The sequence below is a fragment of the Haliotis cracherodii genome, unplaced genomic scaffold (assembly GCF_022045235.1).
Source record: "Haliotis cracherodii isolate W230 unplaced genomic scaffold, xgHalCrac1.p SCAF_3, whole genome shotgun sequence".
Classification (NCBI taxonomy): Eukaryota; Metazoa; Mollusca; class Gastropoda; order Lepetellida; family Haliotidae; genus Haliotis; species Haliotis cracherodii.
In genome coordinates this window covers 69737102-69759686 of record NW_027266286.1, presented here as the reverse complement: position 1 = coordinate 69759686, position 22585 = coordinate 69737102, and the positions used below count along the sequence as shown (strand labels likewise).

The 22585-nt window shown below is 40.1% G+C and overlaps 1 protein-coding gene across 1 annotated transcript in view; it reads right to left on the bottom strand.

Annotated features, from left to right (window-relative positions):
* Window positions 1–18940, bottom strand: part of LOC139475666 (uncharacterized) — a 50299-nt gene extending 31359 nt beyond the window's left edge. The window contains exons 1-4 of the mRNA XM_071258854.1: window positions 18874–18940; window positions 18309–18524; window positions 17813–18034; window positions 3216–3350 (exon numbers count right to left, since the gene is read on the bottom strand). Of these exons, the coding sequence (XP_071114955.1) occupies window positions 3216–3350; window positions 17813–18034; window positions 18309–18524; window positions 18874–18940 (640 nt within the window). The remainder of the gene's footprint in view (window positions 1–3215; window positions 3351–17812; window positions 18035–18308; window positions 18525–18873) is intronic.
* Window positions 18941–22585: the final 3645 nt, after the last annotated feature.

The following is a 22585-nucleotide window of genomic DNA, read 5'->3' as shown; positions in this document are numbered from 1 at the left end:
CTCGACTAAACGCCTCACGACTGTGATGATACCCCAAGTTCCGACCAAAGACATTCATGCATTATGCATGCCGATTATTTGCCATCTTGTGGCGTTTGATAATCGCCTTCGTGCCATCGTCACACAATGTCATGGAATAACTGTTTAAAACCGAGTTTAAGAAGGCAAGTTTAACGTTTGGACATATGCTTTTTGATGGTAGCATGCTGCACGGGCATACCATGCCTGGCATGTGAGCTTTCCTCACGCATGACTGGTTACATCATCTCAAGAAAATATAATTCTTCCCGTAATTATATATTTCATGACTGTTACAAATATTGGGACCAAACAAGAATGAAATAAATTATTATTACAGTAAACTACGGTTATAACGAACACGCTTGTAACTGACGGATATAACGAGCTTAGCTTTTGGTCCCGACTACTTGCTGTAGTAATGCTGTATATGTACATATAACGAACTACGGTTATAACGAACTAAACTTAGTAGTCCCTTTGAGTTCGTTATAACCGTAGTTTACTGTAGTTGTGAATCATTAATTTCATTTCATGTGGTTTGCAAGTTTGCAGTTAATTTTCTTCTACATCCCTTTGATCTTGATTGGCATCGTGCCAAGGGCGCCTGAGATGCATAGTCGATATGATGATCTTGGAGTCATATCCGAAGAAATGAGGCCACCATGTCAACGATTTGGCTGCCCTTCACCATGCACAAATCGGTGGAGCCCAGGTGAATGATGAGGGCTCTGGAACTGTGCCGTGTAGCCTTGACCTGTGTAAGATGGAGTCCAGCTGCATCCACTTCATTCCACATCGCGAAACAACAAGCATCTTCAGTTGGTCTGGACTGGTCCACTTCAGCAGCAATTACTACCATGCCCTGGCGATATAGCTGACCAAGATAGTGCTTGTGGATTACCTGGCAAAGGTGACATTGTAACCCTGTATTGTACTGATCACACTCTTTGAGTGTGGGAGATGGATTGATAGCTACCGGGGGTTGCCGGAGAAACTTAGATTAAGGACGCAGCAACCTGGTTTGGAGGGTATGGTTTGGACCAACTTGTCGACCCTTAAGAACACGAAGAAGGCTCTACAGTGCCTTGAACAGCCTGGCTTCATATGCAACAGATATATGCATAGGCATATGTTAGTTAGTACCAGCAGAAGATCTACCATGATGAGTTTTCTATTATCTAGTCGGACCACCAACTTGTATAAGTCTGTTACTAGCTTACCCACCAGGAAATGGTTTGTACAATCGGCGAGACCACAGAATTTGTACTGCGGAGACAACGCTGCAGTGTCAAACTTGACTGTGTTACGAGAGTTGTGAGTGACTGACAGATAAGAAGTTTACCACCTGATCCAGTGGAACTGGCCACACCTTCTGTAGCTGATGTGCCGACCAGAAGTATTGTAAGGCATTGCTGATGTTTGGTATGTGTACCAAGTGTTCACAGACAGAGATTGTTGTAGGAATCTATCAGACTCTTGTCTCACATCACCCACACGGGAAAGGTGTGTGCATCTGGACCACGTCAGGTGCCGCCGCCCGGAAGCATTCAAGCTGCAAACTCGAGAAAACATCAATCTCAAACCCTAAGAATGTCAGTTGTGTAGAGGGACCGACGGTCTTGTCATGGGCAATATCGACCCCCACACAGTGTATGTAAACACCCTTTGAGGTTGTCAAAGCAGTGCCTGGTGCCCCCTGTGACCCCCGTTAGGAAATCATCTAGGTAGTGGAAAATCGTACAGGGAACAGGCATCTGCGTCTATATAGTCATTCATAGATTAGTCCTTTAGAAAAGATAAATGGTGAACAAGACGGAATTCATCAGCATGCTTACCCGAAAGTTGGCATAATTGTTTCTTTGGCACCAGGCACATTGGAGATATTTGGAAGTTGTCCATGGGGGTGTCCTTGAAGGGACCTAACATCCGGCCGAGGTCAACTTCCAATTGTAATTATTATTTGACGAAACCCACCGTGTCTAGGTGCGTGGCTGGTCACAAATTTCGAGGAATTTGCGTCTCTGTAATTGACTTAGCATATTGGCGTAACCAGGGTGACATTTCATTGAGATCCACGGGGAAATGAGCCATTGAACTTTCGTTTCTTTGCGACTGGGGTGCTGTGCGGCATAGATTGGTTGGGCTTCTTTTGGACCCCCTTCCCTGGAAGCAGATCCTAATGCAATGAGAATGTCTGCACAACTTATCACAGTTGTGCCTGCTTCATCCAAACTTATAAAAGTCCCAGATGGCGTAAGGTTGTCATACATGCTATGTTACTATGTACTTCAACCACAGCTTCCCATCAATGTTATCGCATCTGGGTGGGGGTCCCTTGGCATTCTGTGCTGGAAGTGTTGGTCGTAGGCCGAATCTGAATGCTGTCCTAAATGTTTCCATGTAGGACAGCAACCCCGACATTGTGTTGACCTTCTAATGTATATTTCCTTGAAAGTCTGGAAAGCTATAGTCCAGCTTGCCAGGGACAGGCACTTAGGTTGCTGCTTAATCGGTTTAAAATTGATCTCACCTGAAAAATTATGGCTTTCCTCGGTGTTTGGTAGTAGAGTGCCTAGATCCACGAACTCGTCACGCCAATGTTTCTTCCTCACGGGCTGTTTGGGCATGTGCGTCTATTCAATCTGCACAGAAGGATGGTCAATCCCCGTAGAGTATGCTCTGATTGGCTGCCCGACGCGCATCACTGGCGGCCTCGATTCAGAGAAGAGGATTCGGGAGTGGAGCGAAAGAGACCCAATACAATGAGTGATGAAATTCATGGCAGTTAAAGAATAAACGGGGAAAAACAAAAGCGATTGTGAACATAGCAAAAGGAGCAAAGCGAAAGCGATTAGATACGGTGATATCGCGTGTGTACTTGAAAAGAGCGGGGGTGCGAATGGCCGACTTCAGACGATGGAACAAAGGAGGGGATGGCGCGAGAGCAAGTGTCCCGGTGCATAATGCAGCACCCTGATCCTCAGGAGTGAATGAGTTACAGCAGTAATAAGCCTATGGTTTGGATATGCGCAATTACGCCATTTCACAGTTAGTACTAAATACAAATATTTTGCAACCGATCAGTTAGGTGGACCTCGGTTTGCATGGTCGCTTGAAGGTTTATTGATGGTTTTGATTTGAGTTGATGACAATAGTTATTTTAGTGTATGAAGGTGGGTCATGTTATCACTTACTTGTTAAAGGAAGAGTTATTGTATATGCAGAGCAAAGATAGCCGCTGATTCCACAGCCATACGTACTCCCCACTTCCACAGCTGTGATTGTTAGATGAGACTCCTTGCCGACCAATTTAACTGATCCCACTGCACCTGCAATGAAAAACATAATCATTTATATTAAACAACTACTAAACGCGTTGTAAAAGTTTAGCATTATGCATTGGCACAAATAGCGTTACGCGAAGTATGTAATCACTATGCAGTGATTAGGAATAGTCCCCAAATATGTACAGTTACATAAGCACCATTGGAATATCAATAAAATTATACTTGGTAACACAACACATACACATTTTCATTCAATAAAAGCGGTAAAACCATTTCATTATCATAAGATTATTATCAAATTAATTACAAGTTTCCAGGTACCTCAGACTGTGGAGTACAGATGGCGTGTCAAAACAAATGAGATTTATCTTTTATGGTAATGGACCAGTCCTAACAGACTTAATCCTCTGTATGATTAGGATACAAAAGACGTTTGAAATTTATGGGTAAAATAGAATTGATCGACTCAGATATTTATTGTTTACTTTATACCCGTACATTTTTAACAAATGTACCATTTAATGAGGAAAGGGCCGTGCTCACCCCAACATCATACGAGAAAATTGTTTTTTCTCAATTTACATGTTTTATTTAATTGTTCATGTATTGTCAGAGATATCTGAACTTATCATAAACACGGCAGGTTTGGAGAAAGTTGACTTTGTTGCATCGCCCTAGGTACACTTTCAGCACCACCTCCAAGTCAAGACGATTCGGTGAGTCTACCAAACGTGGCAACATCGGCACATGCTTTCATCACTACCTGAGCTATATATATTATTGTTTGGCCATAATTATTGAAACATTTGGTCATGATGCGTAAAATTTGGGAATGTCCTCTACACGTCTACCAGGTTTACTGGTGCCTTAAATGTTAAATAAAACGTCAACGCCAGCCAATAACCAGTCTCGATTATACTCGAAACAGATGTCATCTGGCCAAAGAGGCAAAATAGCAGAGAACATTAAATGAATGGATCAATAAAAATCAGTGGCAATACCAGGTGTTCGCAAAAAAAGGTAAGCATGTCCTGCCCTACCGGTAGCAACCGCCACTCACACAATTCGCATAAACCCTGATCAAACAACGTTTAAGCAGGGGTCGTATTAAGCTTCCTGAAGACGAAAGAAAGGTCATGTTTGATTGATTGTGAGGCGTAGACATCCATGGATGGAATATATGTTCGATATAAAGGCAATGTTGACTATTAGGAAGCTCAAGTAATCCCTCTTGTCATACAGTCGTGTTTCACTAATCTCTCTTATTTATAGTTCGGGTGGGTACATATTTGAAAGAAAATCGCCTTATTTAACCATTATATCAGATCATCGGTATAGCTGATGTTTAAGCTAAGCTTCTTGGCCAAACTCCGATGTTTTTATTTTGTCAGTTGCAGCAGCAACTCGTCATAGTGTGCCTAAACAAACAGCTCAGCAAAGAGGAGAGCATAATTGTGCCCATTTTTCACATTGATGTTATCAAGTCCAACATTTCAAATATTCTTGTCCAGTAAATGTATTCAGGAAATGTACAGCTATAGTCACCACCTTTTCTGACAAATATACTTTGGATCAAGGAATGTTGTTATCCATTAAGTTTGTGGCGTGGGAAGGTGTTGCATTGAGTGGAAGAATCCAATGTTTTGCCAGTATTTAACTGCAAGTAAATGCAAGTTAATCCTTTGAGGTTATGAGAATCCACGTGGTATTAATTCCATTTGTCTCACATACATTCTGCATATAAAGAAGGTGATATAAAGAATTTGTATTCGTATTAGACAATCTAATCTTTGAAACAGGGATTTGGCGGTAAATTTGATGGAACTTGCAAGTTTTCCCTCTTTTATGGAGTTTTGAATCCAGTACAAAAGAGGATTTTACGTGTCTTCTTATTTTTAAGTTAAGCCAAAACCTGATAATACTGATGCTTTGTTTGGGCAGAAGTCGCCTTACTTGTCTACAGTTGATGTAGTGATGCTTACATATACACAAAGGAAAAAGTTAAGCACACCCTAATATATTTCATTATTGTTTGGTCCCAATTTATTTAACTGTCATGAAAGATATAATAACGTGAAAAATCATATTTCGAGTATCTCTAAAAGCAATATAGCTAAACGTTAAAATTGCTTTCTTAAGCTCGGTTATAAACATTTATTCCATGACATGTGTGACGATGGCACAAAGGCGATTATCAAACGTCACAAGATGGCAAATAATCGACATGCATAATGCAGGAATGTCTTGCAATGCCATTGGTCGGAATTTGGGGTATCATCACAGTGGTAGCTGTTTAGTCGAGAAACATGCTCAGACCTATTGCGCGACAGAACTGGAATCTGAGAACTTGGAGACGGATCCATTGGTCGGACGAAAGTCGCTTTCTGCTCCACGTCACTGATGGAAGAACGGACTACACCCCCAAACCGACTGTTGCATACAGTGGGGGCTCGTTTATGGTTTTGGTTTATGTTTGCAGGTTTGATCTGGTCACCATAAGGGGCAACTTAACAGGGGCTCAGTACATCCGGGACATTTGCCACTCGACCTCAGTAAATGGATGATAATGCCAGGCCTCATCGTTCGCATGCAGTCCTGGATTACATGAGGGCCAATACAATATCGACTCTACCCTGGCCAGCAATGAGCCCAGATTTGAACCCCCTTGAACATGTTTGGGATATTCTAGGGCGGCGCATACAGACATCCTCACGTACAAGATTTAAGCCAATTGGAAGCAGCATTGCATCAGGAGTGGATGTTGTTGACCCATCAACAGATCCAACGGCTGACTGGAGGCATGAGACGTACGGTAGAATCCGTCATCCGGGCACGTGGCGGTTATACCCGCTACTGATCTGTTTCACGTGTCATGTCAAGTAGAGACTTTAAGGAACATTTTCACATGAAACATTAAACGTAACTCGTTTACTTAATGCTGCAGCTCCATTCTCTTTTTTAGGTATTGCCATATGAAGACACAACATCATAACAAATGTAGACATAATATCATATTATAGGTAAACACAACATCATACCAAATGTAGACACAACATGTACACTTTGTAGACACATCATCATGCTCTATGTAGACACAACATCGTGCCATATGTTGACACAGCAACATACAATTGGGAGACACAACATCATACCAAATATGGATGCATCATGATACCATATGTAGACACATCATAATACTCTATGTAGACACAACATCATATTAAATGTAGACACAACATCATACCATATGTGCACACAACATCATACCATAGGTAGACACAACACCATGCCATAGATAGACACATCATGATACATAGGTAGACAAATAATCACACCACATGTAGACACACAATCATACTCTATGTAGACACATAATCGTATCATATATAGACACAACATCATACCATATTTAGACGCATCATCATACTTTATGTTGACATATAGTCATACCACTTGTAGACACAAAATCATACCACATGAGGACACATAATCAAACCATACATGTATGTATACACATAATCATACCCTTTGTAGACACATAATCACACCACAAGTAGACACACAATCATACTCTATGTAGCCACATAATCACATCACATGTAGACACATAAACATACCCTATGTATACACATAATCATACCCTTTGTAGACAAATAATCATACCACATGTAGCCACATAATCACACCACATGTAGACACACAATCCTACCATATGTAGACAAATAATCAAACCATAGGTAGACACATCATCATACTCTATGTAGACACAACGTCATACTCTATGTAGACACAACATCAGGCCATATGAAGGCACAACATCATAGCGTAGGTAGACACAACATCATACCAAATGAAGACACATCATGATACCATATGTAGACACAACATCATACCAAATATAGACACAGCATCATATTATCTGTAGACACAACATCATACCAAATGTAGACACAACATCATAGTTCATGTAGACACATAATCGTATCATATGCAGACACATACTCATACCATATTTAGACGCATCATCATAATCTATGTTGACACATACTCACACCACATGTAGACACATAATCATTCAATATGTAGACACATAATGACACCACATGTAGACACATAATCGTACTCTATGTAGACACATAATCACACCACATGTAGACACATAATCATACTCACTGTAGACACATAATCGTATCATATATAGACACATCATACCATATTCAGACGCATCATCATACACATATGATGACATATAGTAATACCACATGTAGACACATAATCACACCACATGTAGACACATAACCTTATGTAGACAAATAATCAAACCATAGGTAGATACATCATCATACTCCATATAGACACATCATCACACAACAACCATAGGTAGACAGAACATCCTACCAAATGTAGACACAACATCATACGATATGTAGACACATCATCATACTATATGTAGACACATAATCCTACCATATGTAGACAAATAATCACATCACATGCAGACACATAATCATTCTCTATGTAGACACATAATCATACCACATGTAGACACATCATCATACCAGATGTAGACACATAATGACACCACATGTAGACACATCATCATACGATATGAAGACACATACTCATACTCTGTAGACACATAATCACACTACATGTACACGCATATTCATACCACATGAAGACACATAATCACACCATATGTAGACATATAATCATTCTCTATGTAGACACATAATCACACCACATGTAGACACATCATCATACACTATGTAGACAAATAATCAAACCATATGTAGACACATCATCATACTCCATGTAGACACATACTCACACCTCATGTAGACACATGATCCTACCATATATAGACAAATAATTCAAACCAAAGGTAGACACATCATCCAACTCTATATAGACACATAATCCCACCACATTTAGACACATAATCCTACCATATGTAAACACATAATCACATCACATGCAGACACATAATCATTCTCTATGTAGACACATAATCATACCACATGTAGACACATCATCATACCAGATGTAGACACATAATCACACCACATGTAGACACATCATCATACACTATGTAGACACATGATCCTACCATATGTAGACAAATAATTCAAACCATAAGTAGACACATCATCATACTCCATATAGACACATAATCAAACCATAAGTACACTCATCATCATACACTATGTAGACACATGCTCATACCATATGTAGACACATAATCATACTGCATGTAGAAACATAGTCATATTCATATACAGACCAATAACCTTCGCCGAAAAAGAAATGTAATCATACTGCATGGATACACATAATCAATCCACACGCAGACACATAATCATACGATATGAAGACACATACTCATACTCTGTAGACACATAATCACACCACATGTACACGCATATTCATACCATATGAAGACACATAATCACACCATATGTAGACATATAATCATTCTCTATGTAGACACATAATCATACCACATGTAGACACATCATCATACCAGATGTAGACACATAATCACACCACATGTAGACACATAATCCTACCATATGTAGACAAATGATCAAACCATAGGTAGACACATCATCATACTCCATATAGACACATAATCACACCTCGTGTAGACACATGATCCTACCATATGTAGACAAATAATTAAAACCAAAGGTAGTCACATCATCAAACTCTATATAGACACATAATCCCACCACATGTAGACACATAATCCTACCATATGTAAACACATAATCACATCACATGCAGACACCTAATCATTCTCTATGTAGACACATACTCATACCACATGTAGACACATTATCATACCAGATGTAGACACATAATCCCACCACATGTAGACACATAATCCTACCACATGTAGACACATCATCATACCAGATGTAAACACATAATCACATCACATGCAGACACATAATCATTATCTATGTAGACACATAATCATACCACATGTAGACACATCATCATACCAGATGTAGACACATAATCACACCACATGTAGACACATAATCACACCACATGTAGACACATAACCATATGTAGACAAATAATCAAACCATAGGTAGTGTGCTGTTTCCCGCAATGTATGCTCCCTGGCTGTTGGAGCTCTCCTGTGCGCGAGTCAAATTTGGCGTTGCCTAAAGGTAAGTGAGACAAACCACGCCGTTCGCTCTCGCAATCAGGAAAATTAGGTTTTGACCACTTGTGACACAGCACAGTGTGAGTATTGGCAGTATATTCATGATAGTATGGTTAAGATTGTTTGTGTACACCTTAATTAGGCTGTCATAGGATGATATGTCGTGAATTCGCTTTGACAAGCCTTGTAATGTGACTAAGTTTTCGTGCGGTTTTTGAATATGCTGACGCATTCAATTTATGTGTTTGATTTCCCTTATAATTTATTGTCGCATAAGGTTATACGTAAATGGATATTTCTTACGTTGTTTAGGTGTGTCTTTAAACTCTGTTGTGAACTTAAAGTTGTTATTTTTGTTGTATAGCAAATTACCGTAATGATTATAAAATGTGGACTCTTTTTGTTAAACACATGATATTATATGCTACCGACCAGGTTAAGTAATCATTTGTGTTTGTATTTCTTCCAGCCTTTTACCCTTTATGAGAACCTCCATCTACAGAATAAACACCTTCAAATATGATGACACTTGTACCATCTTTTCTTGAATGGAAGAGGTTCGGGGTTATCTGACTTGTAGCTCGCAAGGGTGATGCAAGTACAGTAAAAGGACTAGTATAAGACTGCTGCAAGCTGGTTAACAGGAAAATGCAACCACCACAAGGATTTGTGTATATCTACACTGTGCAATAGGACAGGAACCCTTTTCAGGCAACAACAGGAGTTAGAAGCTGATTACAACATACAGTAATAACTACTGTGAGAAAATTCATCATGTCTGACATAGACAAAGCAGAAGCAGAAAGGTCTGAGGAGTTTATGAGTTTGAAGCAGATGGAAACTATTAAAAAAGAGGAACTTACTGGAACTTCATACAGATTAAGAACTCTAACAGAAAAAGGAAGTGGAATGTATAAGGAGACCAAGGATGCACACTGCGCTAAACTAGCTAAAGCCCAACAGGAACTTAAGGGAATTCTTAAAGCTTGTAGTCAATACCAAGGCGACCTCAAGTCATTACGATTTACTGAACGGAGCTTGGCTCAAGTGCATACACATTACTGTGAACTGTCATCGGTATATATAGATTTTTAAGGGCGTACAAACACGCTGGATAGCAACACTGACCTAGATCTACATTTGGAGAACTACCAGGTACTGAAAAGTGAAATTGAAATCACGGGCAAAATTTTAGATCATCACGTCCGGGAACTCATTGATTCATCATCCTATCATTCAAAGTCAATTATGCACACCAGCAAATCTGGGTTAAGCAACACCAGTTCGTCGCTTGCTAGGAAGCGTGCTAAGGCAGAGGCAGCACGTGCAAGGGCAGAATATGCTGTCAAGGAAGCAGAGATTCTTAAGCAGCGTGCTCTCGTAAGAAGGCAGACATGGATGCTGACCTCAAACTTCTCAAAGAACAGAAAGAAGTGGCTGGGGCTGAAGCAGAAGTAAGGGCCTTGCAGTTAGAGGAAGATTCTCAGGGATCAAGCAGTCATCTCTCATTACCAGTCGTATCATATATAGACACATCATACCATATTCAGACGCATCATCATACACATATGATGACATATAGTAATACCACATGTAGACACATAATCACACCACATGTAGACACATAACCTTATGTAGACAAATAATCAAACCATAGGTAGATACATCATCATACTCCATATAGACACATCATCACACAACAACCATAGGTAGACAGAACATCCTACCAAATGTAGACACAACATCATACGATATGTAGACACATCATCATACTATATGTAGACACATAATCCTACCATATGTAGACAAATAATCACATCACATGCAGACACATAATCATTCTCTATGTAGACACATAATCATACCACATGTAGACACATCATCATACCAGATGTAGACACATAATGACACCACATGTAGACACATCATCATACGATATGAAGACACATACTCATACTCTGTAGACACATAATCACACTACATGTACACGCATATTCATACCACATGAAGACACATAATCACACCATATGTAGACATATAATCATTCTCTATGTAGACACATAATCACACCACATGTAGACACATCATCATACACTATGTAGACAAATAATCAAACCATTTGTAGACACATCATCATACTCCATGTAGACACATACTCACACCTCATGTAGACACATGATCCTACCATATATAGACAAATAATTCAAACCAAAGGTAGACACATCATCCAACTCTATATAGACACATAATCCCACCACATTTAGACACATAATCCTACCATATGTAAACACATAATCACATCACATGCAGACACATAATCATTCTCTATGTAGACACATAATCATACCACATGTAGACACATCATCATACCAGATGTAGACACATAATCACACCACATGTAGACACATCATCATACACTATGTAGACACATGATCCTACCATATGTAGACAAATAATTCAAACCATAAGTAGACACATCATCATACTCCATATAGACACATAATCAAACCATAAGTACACTCATCATCATACACTATGTAGACACATGCTCATACCATATGTAGACACATAATCATACTGCATGTAGAAACATAGTCATATTCATATACAGACCAATAACCTTCGCCGAAAAAGAAATGTAATCATACTGCATGGATACACATAATCAATCCACACGCAGACACATAATCATACGATATGAAGACACATACTCATACTCTGTAGACACATAATCACACCACATGTACACGCATATTCATACCATATGAAGACACATAATCACACCATATGTAGACATATAATCATTCTCTATGTAGACACATAATCATACCACATGTAGACACATCATCATACCAGATGTAGACACATAATCACACCACATGTAGACACATAATCCTACCATATGTAGACAAATGATCAAACCATAGGTAGACACATCATCATACTCCATATAGACACATAATCACACCTCGTGTAGACACATGATCCTACCATATGTAGACAAATAATTAAAACCAAAGGTAGTCACATCATCAAACTCTATATAGACACATAATCCCACCACATGTAGACACATAATCCTACCATATGTAAACACATAATCACATCACATGCAGACACCTAATCATTCTCTATGTAGACACATACTCATACCACATGTAGACACATTATCATACCAGATGTAGACACATAATCCCACCACATGTAGACACATAATCCTACCACATGTAGACACATCATCATACCAGATGTAAACACATAATCACATCACATGCAGACACATAATCATTATCTATGTAGACACATAATCATACCACATGTAGACACATCATCATACCAGATGTAGACACATAATCACACCACATGTAGACACATAATCACACCACATGTAGACACATAATCACACCACATGTAGACACATAACCATATGTAGACAAATAATCAAACCATAGGTAGTGTGCTGTTTCCCGCAATGTATGCTCCCTGGCTGTTGGAGCTCTCCTGTGCGCGAGTCAAATTTGGCGTTGCCTAAAGGTAAGCGAGACAAACCACGCCGTTCGCTCTCGCAATCAGGAAAATTAGGTTTTGACCACTTGTGACACAGCACAGTGTGAGTATTGGCAGTATATTCATGATAGTATGGTTAAGATTGTTTGTGTACACCTTAATTAGGCTGTCATAGGATGATATGTCGTGAATTCGCTTTGACAAGCCTTGTAATGTGACTAAGTTTTCGTGCGGTTTTTGAATATGCTGACGCATTCAATTTATGTGTTTATACCAGTTGAAGGTGCCAAGGATCGCACAAGGGATTACGTAGTGAGGCACTCACAAAACCAAACGAGTAACATATATGTGCCTCCGCACAACTTCCAACAAGAAGCCAACACACGTCTGACTTCAACTTCTCCCCCACAGGCTCAACAGGGACCAGTTAATGTATTGTCGGACATTAATATTCCATGTGCAGAGGCAGATTTAGTGTACTCAGTGGCACATCAAGGAGATGGAATTTGAGAACATTCATAGGGATGAGGGCAATAACATGTTTGTTGCTACTGAACTGTCACGCTTCCTGCTGAAGAAAGAGTTACTGCTCACAAGGCTCACAAGTTTTAACAATCGGCCTGAATCTTATGTCATTTGGAAGTTAAGCTTTCTCAGGATCATTGCCGAACTGCAGGCTAAAGACGTTGAAGAGTTTGACTTATTGGTGAAGTGGTTAGGCCCTGCATCCTCGAAATACGCCAACAGTTTGAGAGCTGCTAATGTGCAAAACCCTTCAAGAGGCCTTGAAAGAATATGGGCAAGGCTGGATGAAAGATATGGATGCCCAGAGATGGTTGAGGCTGCGCTGAAGAATAAACTGGCTGCTTTCCTAAGGTTGACTTACAAGAATAGTGATTTTTTTTATACGAGCTTTGAGACCTCCTCTCGGAAGTTGAATCCATCAAGGGTCAGGATGAATACAAGGCACTTCTATCTTATTTTGATTCCTCAGCTGGGGTGATACCAATTGTCAACAAACTGCCTTACGGCCTCCAGGAGAGATGGACATCTCATGCCATCAGATACAAAAGAACTAACAAAGTGTCGTTCCCCCCATTTTCAATTTTTGTGAATTTCGTAAGAGACATATGCAAGGCGAAAAATTATCCAAGTTTTGCACATGAAACTTACACAGCTTCCCCTAGGAAAGACAGATCTAAACCGCCTTTCTCACAACCACCTCTGGTCGTAGCAAATCGGAAGACAGAGGTCACCCAGGAGACTAGAGGAAACCAGGACTGGTCAAAAATGTGCCCTGTTCACAAGACTGATCACTCTTTGAATCAATGTAAGGCATTCAAGCTCAAGACTATTGAAGACCGCAAGGCACTAATCAAGGGCTTTGGTATTTGTTGCAGGTGCTGTCTGACATCGACCCACCTAGCCAAAGCCTGCAGGGAATTTGTTAAATGTGCAGTTTGTGGAAGCACTAGACATGCTACAGCATTGCATGTTGTTGATTGGGAACAAGAGAACTCAGAAACAGGAACACCTTCTCCCCGAGGGAATGATGGCGGGGAGAAGAAAGATTCACCTTCAGACATAAGCAAACTGCCTATTGCTTCAACGTGCACTCAGATATGTGGAGATGGATTTGCTGGAAAGTCCTGTTCAAAAACTGTTCTTGTGAAAGTTTATCCAGAGGGAAGACCTGATATGGCTACAAAAATGTACGCTATGTTTGATGATCAGAGCAATGCATCTTTAGTGAAGTCTGAATTCTTTACGATCCTGGAGGCAGATGGTGAAGTAATCCCATACACATTGTCATCTTGTGCTGGACGCAAAGATACTTCTGGCCGGAGGGCCAAAGGCTACATCGTAGAGTCATTTGATGGACATTCCAGGTTACAGCTTCCCACACTGATAGAATGTAATCAGATTCCGGATCACCGAGAAGAGATACCTGTACCTGAGGTTGCAATGCACTATAATCACCTGAAGGACATTGCTAACTGCATACCCCCTCTGGACAATGACGCACAAATTCTCCTTCTGATTGGTAGGGACCTAATAGAGGCCCACCATGTTTTGGACCAACAGATTGGCCCGAACAAGACTCCCTATGGACAAAAACTCTCTCTTCGGTGGGTGATTGTAGGCGAAACTTGCCTTGGCAAAGTTCATCAGCCCAAGCAAGTCACGGTAAATAAGACTTACACTCTGTCAGATGGACGCCCATCCATATTTAAGCCTTGTGACAATCACTTTCAAGTGAAGGAAGGCTGGCCATCAGGAAATGAGAAAAACATGTTATCTTCACAGCACGTGAAAGAAATGGACAAAATGAGGACAAGCTTTTTGTTACCACTCAAGAGGATGACAAATTAGGATTATCTGTGGAGGACAGAGAGTTCCTTAAAATCATGGATAATGAAATGGTCAAAACATCAGAAGGTAACTGGATTGCCCCACTTCCTTTCCGAAATGGCAGAAAGCGGCTCCCAAACAATAGGAGCCGCGCTTTGAATAGGGCCAACACTCTAGATCGCTGCCTGAAACGAGACACCATCAAAAGACAACAATTCCTGGAATTCATGCAGAGAATTCTAGACAATGATCATGCAGAGTCGGCTCCACCATTGTCGGAAGATGAGGATCGTTGGTATTTACCTTTGTTTGGGGTTTACCACCCGAAGAAGCCGGACCAGTTAAGAGCAGTGTTCGACTCTTCAGCAAATCATGAGGTGACATCACTTAATGATGTGCTGCTGAAAGGACCAGACTTAGCAAACAGTCTTGTAGGTGTGCTTCTACGCTTTCGAAGAGAGTCGACAGCTCTAATGGCAGATATTCAGCAAATGTTCTACTGTTTCCTCGTAAAAGAGGAACACAGGAATTTCCTACGATTTCGATGGTATAAGGATAATGACATAAACCAAGAGTTTGTGGAATACAGGATGAAAGTTCATGTCTTTGGAAACAGCCCTTCACCAGCTGTTGCCACTTACGGACTGAGGAGATCTGCCAAGTCTGTTGTAGAAACATACGGAAAGGATGTGCAGCTCTTCGTCGAAAGAGACTTCTATGTTGATGATGGGCTAACATGTCTACAAACTACCGAGCAAGCAATTGACCTAATAAAGAGAACACAGCAAGCATTGCTGTCAGGAGGAAATCTGAGACTACACAAGGTCGCATCAAATGATCCAGAGGTTATGAAAACATTCCCATCAGACGACTTGGCGAAAGACCTAAAAGACCTGGACCTAGGGTCAGACTTGCTTCCTGTGCAGCGTAGCCTAGGAATGGCGTGGGACTTGCAATCTGACTCCTTTACTTTCAAAGTGTCTGCAGACCCAATACCTTACACCAAGCGAGGAATTCTATCAACAATCAACAGTCTCTACGACCCTATGGGATTTGCTGCTCCTGTGACCATTCGTGGAAAAATTCTCTTTCGGGATCTGATATCTGGAAATTCAGACTGGGATCAACCATTACCTTCTGCCAGTGAACGAGAATGGGAAGATTGGAAGGACTCGTTAACATTGCTTGAGGAACTGAAGATACCACGCACATACAGTGTATGTGCCTGTCTCATTTCAGGGTGTCATAACAAAAGAGATACATGTCTTCTCAGACGCATCGGAGAAGGCCGTAGCTGCTGCTACAGATATATGACGGCGGTCTGTAAATAATCGAGTCTGGACCAGACAATCCACTGATTAATATCATGAGCATCGATCCATGCAATTGGGATCGATGACATGCATCAACCAAGTCAGCGAGCCTGACCACCCGATCCCGTTAGTCGCCTTTTACGGCAAGCATGGGTTGCTGAAGACCTATTCTACCCCGGATCTTCACGGGTCCATACCGTTGACACATAATCCATTCGCATGTCGACATATAATGACACCTCATGTAAGGAATATTTAGAACTTATAGTTTGTTTGTTTGTTTGTTGTTCAACACCACAATGGTCCAGCTATATGACGGCGGTCTGTAAATAATCGAGTCTGGACCAGACAATCAAGTGACTGACATCATGAGCATCGATCCACGCAAGTGGGATCGATGCCATGCATCAACTAAGTCAGCGAGCCTGACCACCCGATCCCGTTGGTTGCCTCTTACGACAAGCATAGTAGACACATCATCATACCACATGTAGACTCATCACCATACCACATGTAGACACATCATCATACCACATACAGACACATAATCATACCATATGTAGACACAAAATCATACCACATGTAAACATATAATTATACCACATGTAGACACATAAGCATACCATCTGTAGACACATAATCATATTCATATACAGACACATAACCACATCATATGTAGACACACAATTATACCACATGTAGACACATAATCATACCACATGTAGAAACATAATCATATTGATATACAGACAAATAATATTGGCGCATATAGAAATGTAATCATACCGCATGGATACACATAATCATGGCATATTTAGACACATAATCATACCACATGTAGACACATAATCATACTATATGTAGACACATAATTATACCGTGGGTAGATGCATTATCATACCCTATGTATACACATAATCACACCACATGTAGACACATATTCATACCACATGTAGACACATAATCATACCATATGTAGACATATATTCATACCGTATGTACACATATTGTTTCTAATGCATGTCGAAGCAACAATATATATGTGTCTACTAAATGCGTGCTCATATAAACTGTAACAAATACTTGTTAGTAACGAAAGACAATATAAGTTGAGGGAGGAAGAAGGAGTGTGATGAAATTAAACTGGTACTTACTTGTAATGTTCATGCCATCTTTACACCAGATGATGCTAGTGTCTTGGGCGGGGCTGATCTGGCCGAGGTTGCTGACAGAGCATTTCAAGGTTGAAGTCTGTTGACCTGCTATCTCCAATGTAGGGGGAAACGCGAATAAATGCGGAGCCTCGTACACTTTCAGATCTATGGATCCACAAGCAACTTCCTTGGCCCCATTGAATGCCTTACACGTGTAATTACCTGTAGCAACAAGACACATAATCACAATACTGGTGGAAGGATGTCCTCGCTCGCATTCAGACTTTGACCATGTACATACTTGACGTACCAAGTTAGTTCAACAATATCTCTCTCAGTCTAATGTCAACTAATGTCATAAATTATTTTCCAAATGTGTTGTTCTTTTGAAATCAAACATTCATTAACGTTACCGACTGCTGTGGTATAGTGTTGATATAGCTTTGACTGTGACGTTTAAAGTCAATGTAGATTTGCAATGTTAAATGTGTCTTACCCTTGTCAGCCAATGTAATTGTATCAATTGTTAAAGTGGTACTTGATCCTGACGACGTTATACGCTTTCCAGGTGCTGATCCCAACTTCAGTGCTTCATGGAAAAGTTTCAGGGACATTCCAGAGGCCATTTGTGAGATTGAACACTCCAAGACAGCATTGTTGGTGCCATTTGTGAATACAGGCGATGACGGGTTGAATACTATCGTGTCGGATTCTGAAGATACAATTCAGTGTAAGTAGTTGGTTTCAAGCAAAAGAGTATTTCAAATGCCTATTGTTCATGAATACATGCATAGTTTAAATTACTAAGTTGTAGATAATGCATGCTGAATATTCTATGGCATGGATGTTTTATATTAAAATAGCTGCAATGATAATCTATATTCTACCATATTTATTATATTATTTTTCTTTAACACCAAAACCTTTAGTAACTTGTCACTGAGCGAAATTCATTGCCCCGAGATTTTGGCTAAATATGTATCATGAAAGGAATCAAAAGTAGTTGTTCAACCGTGACTGGTATCATGGTGTCTTGGTAACAAACACACAAATATACATACCTATCAACCCGACGATGGACGACAACAGTAACAGCACAGACGATGTCGCAATGCAAGCGACAAGCATTCTGTAACGTCTTCCTGGTGATATGTCCAACTGTTTAAAGGAATATAGATATGTAACACACGGGTTAACATTGCTTATCAAGATATATCACTGTTGACGTCAACCGACGGCGTTGCTGTGTTATACTGCTAGCCCACTGAGATTCTAGGGCGCAGTTTAACTTGTTTAACACAGTATACTGACTCCGAGCCGACCTTTTATTCCCTTAATGCCGAGCGCCAGGCAGGATAACAACAAACACCATCGTTCAATGTCATTTGGTAAACAGCGGCCCTGGAATGCACCCTCGACCTTACCCCACCTTTCACTGGGTAATTATCAATGACATTGGGATTCTGGGGCAGAATGGGTGACAGGCACCTTATGACTAAAATGAGGATCGGATATTTAAGGTGTGACGTGACGGAGTGTTTTTGATCGAAGTGATATCGACGACGTGGATCATCTTTCGTGCTGTTGTCCATTGATTTACATGCCCAAGACATAACCAATTAATTAATTATATAGTTTGAATATAGATGACTGAAGTGACAATATTCTCGCTGTTTGTTGTCAGAATCGCTTCATGTTGGTCTAGTCCAAGACTCACTCCGATTTTTTTCCCATACATGCACATTGTGGTTATCAGTGAGTAAGCGAAAAACTGTTACATGCCGGAGTAATATTCCAGCTTCATCACATCGACTGGTAAATAATCAAGTATGAGACGGACAAGTCAGCTACTGATGTTATGAACAGCATCGGGGTACGATGACGCGTTAAAACCAAGATACGGACTCTGGTCACCGGATCCAAAATGGTCGATTCTCACCATAGCATAGACTGCTTGGGACCTGCTACAAACCAACAGGGCAGTTATACATTAGGGACAAAGTGTCTATATGCAGGTGTAAATATTCTTATGTTTATAGCAAACTGAAGAGTATACACATTAAAGTCAAGAAAAACCAGAAAAAACTAAAGTAATACCAGAAGATAATAAGCGAGGGAAAGAACTAACCTGTTTGTAAGAACAAAATTAAAACGCGGTGCTCTTGATATGTTTGGAATATTTACACAAGAACTATATATAAATATATACTATATACTATATACTATATACTATATACTATATATACTATGTATAAATACATTACAAGGCTGAAACACATTACAATATAATATTACTCATAGTCAAACACGAGGTCGGTAACAAGCACATTGTAAACAGCTGCAGCAGAGGTTACGTACAGCATAGTGAAATAATTAGGCGTTGAGTTTGCTGGCGTGATACGTGTATGTGATCAATATATTTCAAATCGTTGATGTATTGCGTATGCTACTGAAGCAATCGTATTGATTAAATGATAGATGAAGTGAGTGCGAACGTCGTTCAGATAACATTTGCCCACACACCATATTTATAACTCTTAACTGGAGGTGAGCCAACTTCCTCGTCCTCATATTGTCACTCTGTAAGCCAATCATTATTGTTGTGCAAACGCTTTTTCAAATTGCGGTTAATAAATCGATAAGATATATGCTTATTTGAAAACAATGTAAAACTAATCGTCAACGAACATTCTATGCCATTTATAAAGTGGTCAAATGTAACAAATGTTATATTTGGAAAAACACTTTCAACGAGAATGTGTACTCTGCTAAGAAAGTGTTATCTCAAATATAACCTTTGTGACATAAACGCCAACGTTAGTGAACAATCAGTAGCGATTGTATTTTATATATCGTCTTTCAACAGTGGAAGGGGCGCCCGTAACCTCGAGTGAAGCGATTAGTTATTTTGTTTCATTTCGCCGATCTCACCTTTTCTCTGATAAGGCCAAGTTGGTCTAAAATTCGTAGATATACAAATGTTAGGCAAGTTGCGAAACACCCACTGTTGAAGACGCAATGCTATAGGTTGTATAATTAATGTAATGTTGTGGTTCAGAGGAAACGTGTATGGCTTGAGGCGCTGAGTGGTTAAGTTGTTTGTTTACCACAGTACTTTCTAGTTTTGTATTTCATATCAAATATATTAAACTTTAATGAGTGAATTAAGTGAACTGAATAAAGCAGAAAAAATGTTTCATAATGTCTTGTTGCTTTTGAACAGTCACATTGCGTCGCGAAAAAGCTCGCTCCCCGTAATGTATATCAAAGAAATACATCATATAGGTGAATGTGCTTCTACGATAAGCTATGTAAGTGTCCATTTTTCAGATAGATTGTGGTACATTAAACCATCTCCCGCTGAGTGTGCCATTCCATCGCACAAGATTTCCAGGCTCCAAATTCGCAAAACATTGTCCTGCAGATCGAGATGGCATTAAGATTGGGTGAAACGGACGGAAAATACATCACGTCAACGTGGTTGTCTGTAAACCAGCGTTTTGCGAACGCTGATCTGTGGGAGACGGCATTGTCCTGATGTAGCACAAACGGAGGGTTACTTTATCCTGTGGCAAATTCTAAGAGGCCTTCCCGAAGAAGTTCACTTCCTTATGTGATATAAATGTACCTTCCACAAAGATAAGGGAAGTAACTCCGATCGTAGAAATACCACCCTACGGAGACATCTTCAGACTTTCGGCGAGGTCAGACGCTCAAGCTGTTTTTGTTATATGGGGTCAGATATAGTTACTTCCATTCTTTTGGTTTTCATATCACCAATGTGGGTGTACATTACTGTCAGTATAATCAAATGGCTTACATTGGCTATCCTTGGATATTTTCACTGTAGCACGTGGCTGGTATAAGTTTTCTTTTGCTGTGTTTTGGCGAGCTCGTCGTTGATCGTAAGTCGCTTCAAATACATAGCGATAATGACGGGGATGGCGATGAAGATACAGTACAGTTGAATTTGAAGAAACGTCTACTCACAAGGGATTTGCAGAAAATTACATTTCAATGGTGTCAAAAAGAACGCAAGCATCAATTCATATTTCAAAGTGAATTTCAAATTTGTGGTGCATTTTTCGACAGTTCACCCAATATTGCACTTACAAACATTAAGACAAATGTCTTTAAATCGCGGTGTTCCATCTTCCCGAGGCAAGAGAGTTAACTGACTTTAAAAGTCCAGTTTCCACCCTTAGGCTGGAATTCCTGGGCTCGATCGTAGCGCCACCAGTGGCTATTACGAGTTATGTCCTTTCTATACCTCTCCTATTGACCAGTCAGATTCAACCTCTTGTATCACTTGCATTTGCTTCAAACAAAACGGTGGCGCCCAGTCAAGACGGTCTGATCGATAATGAAGATCTATATTGTGATAAAACGAGTTTTACAACGCGGAGTGCATCAAATCACATGCGCACCTTGATTAAAAACATGAAAAGATTTAGAAAATAGCGGTGCACATGCTTTGCAAATCCTGCAGTCGACCGTAATCTGCATGACACTTTACGAACCGGATTTCGATTTCGGTGCGCGATTTTGATTGGACTATGCATAGACTCGTTAGTCCAGCCAAAATGTAATTCCGTAATACCATCCAAGTTTGGTAAGGGTGGAAACTGGACTTTTATAGTCAGTTAACTCACTTGCCTCGGGAAGATGCGGTGTTCAGAAGAGTATTGGTGATATTGAGTTCATGAAAAAACTTGAAACAATTGATCCTGTGAGTCATGGTTAATCATTTGATCAAATGAAGGTGACCTTGAA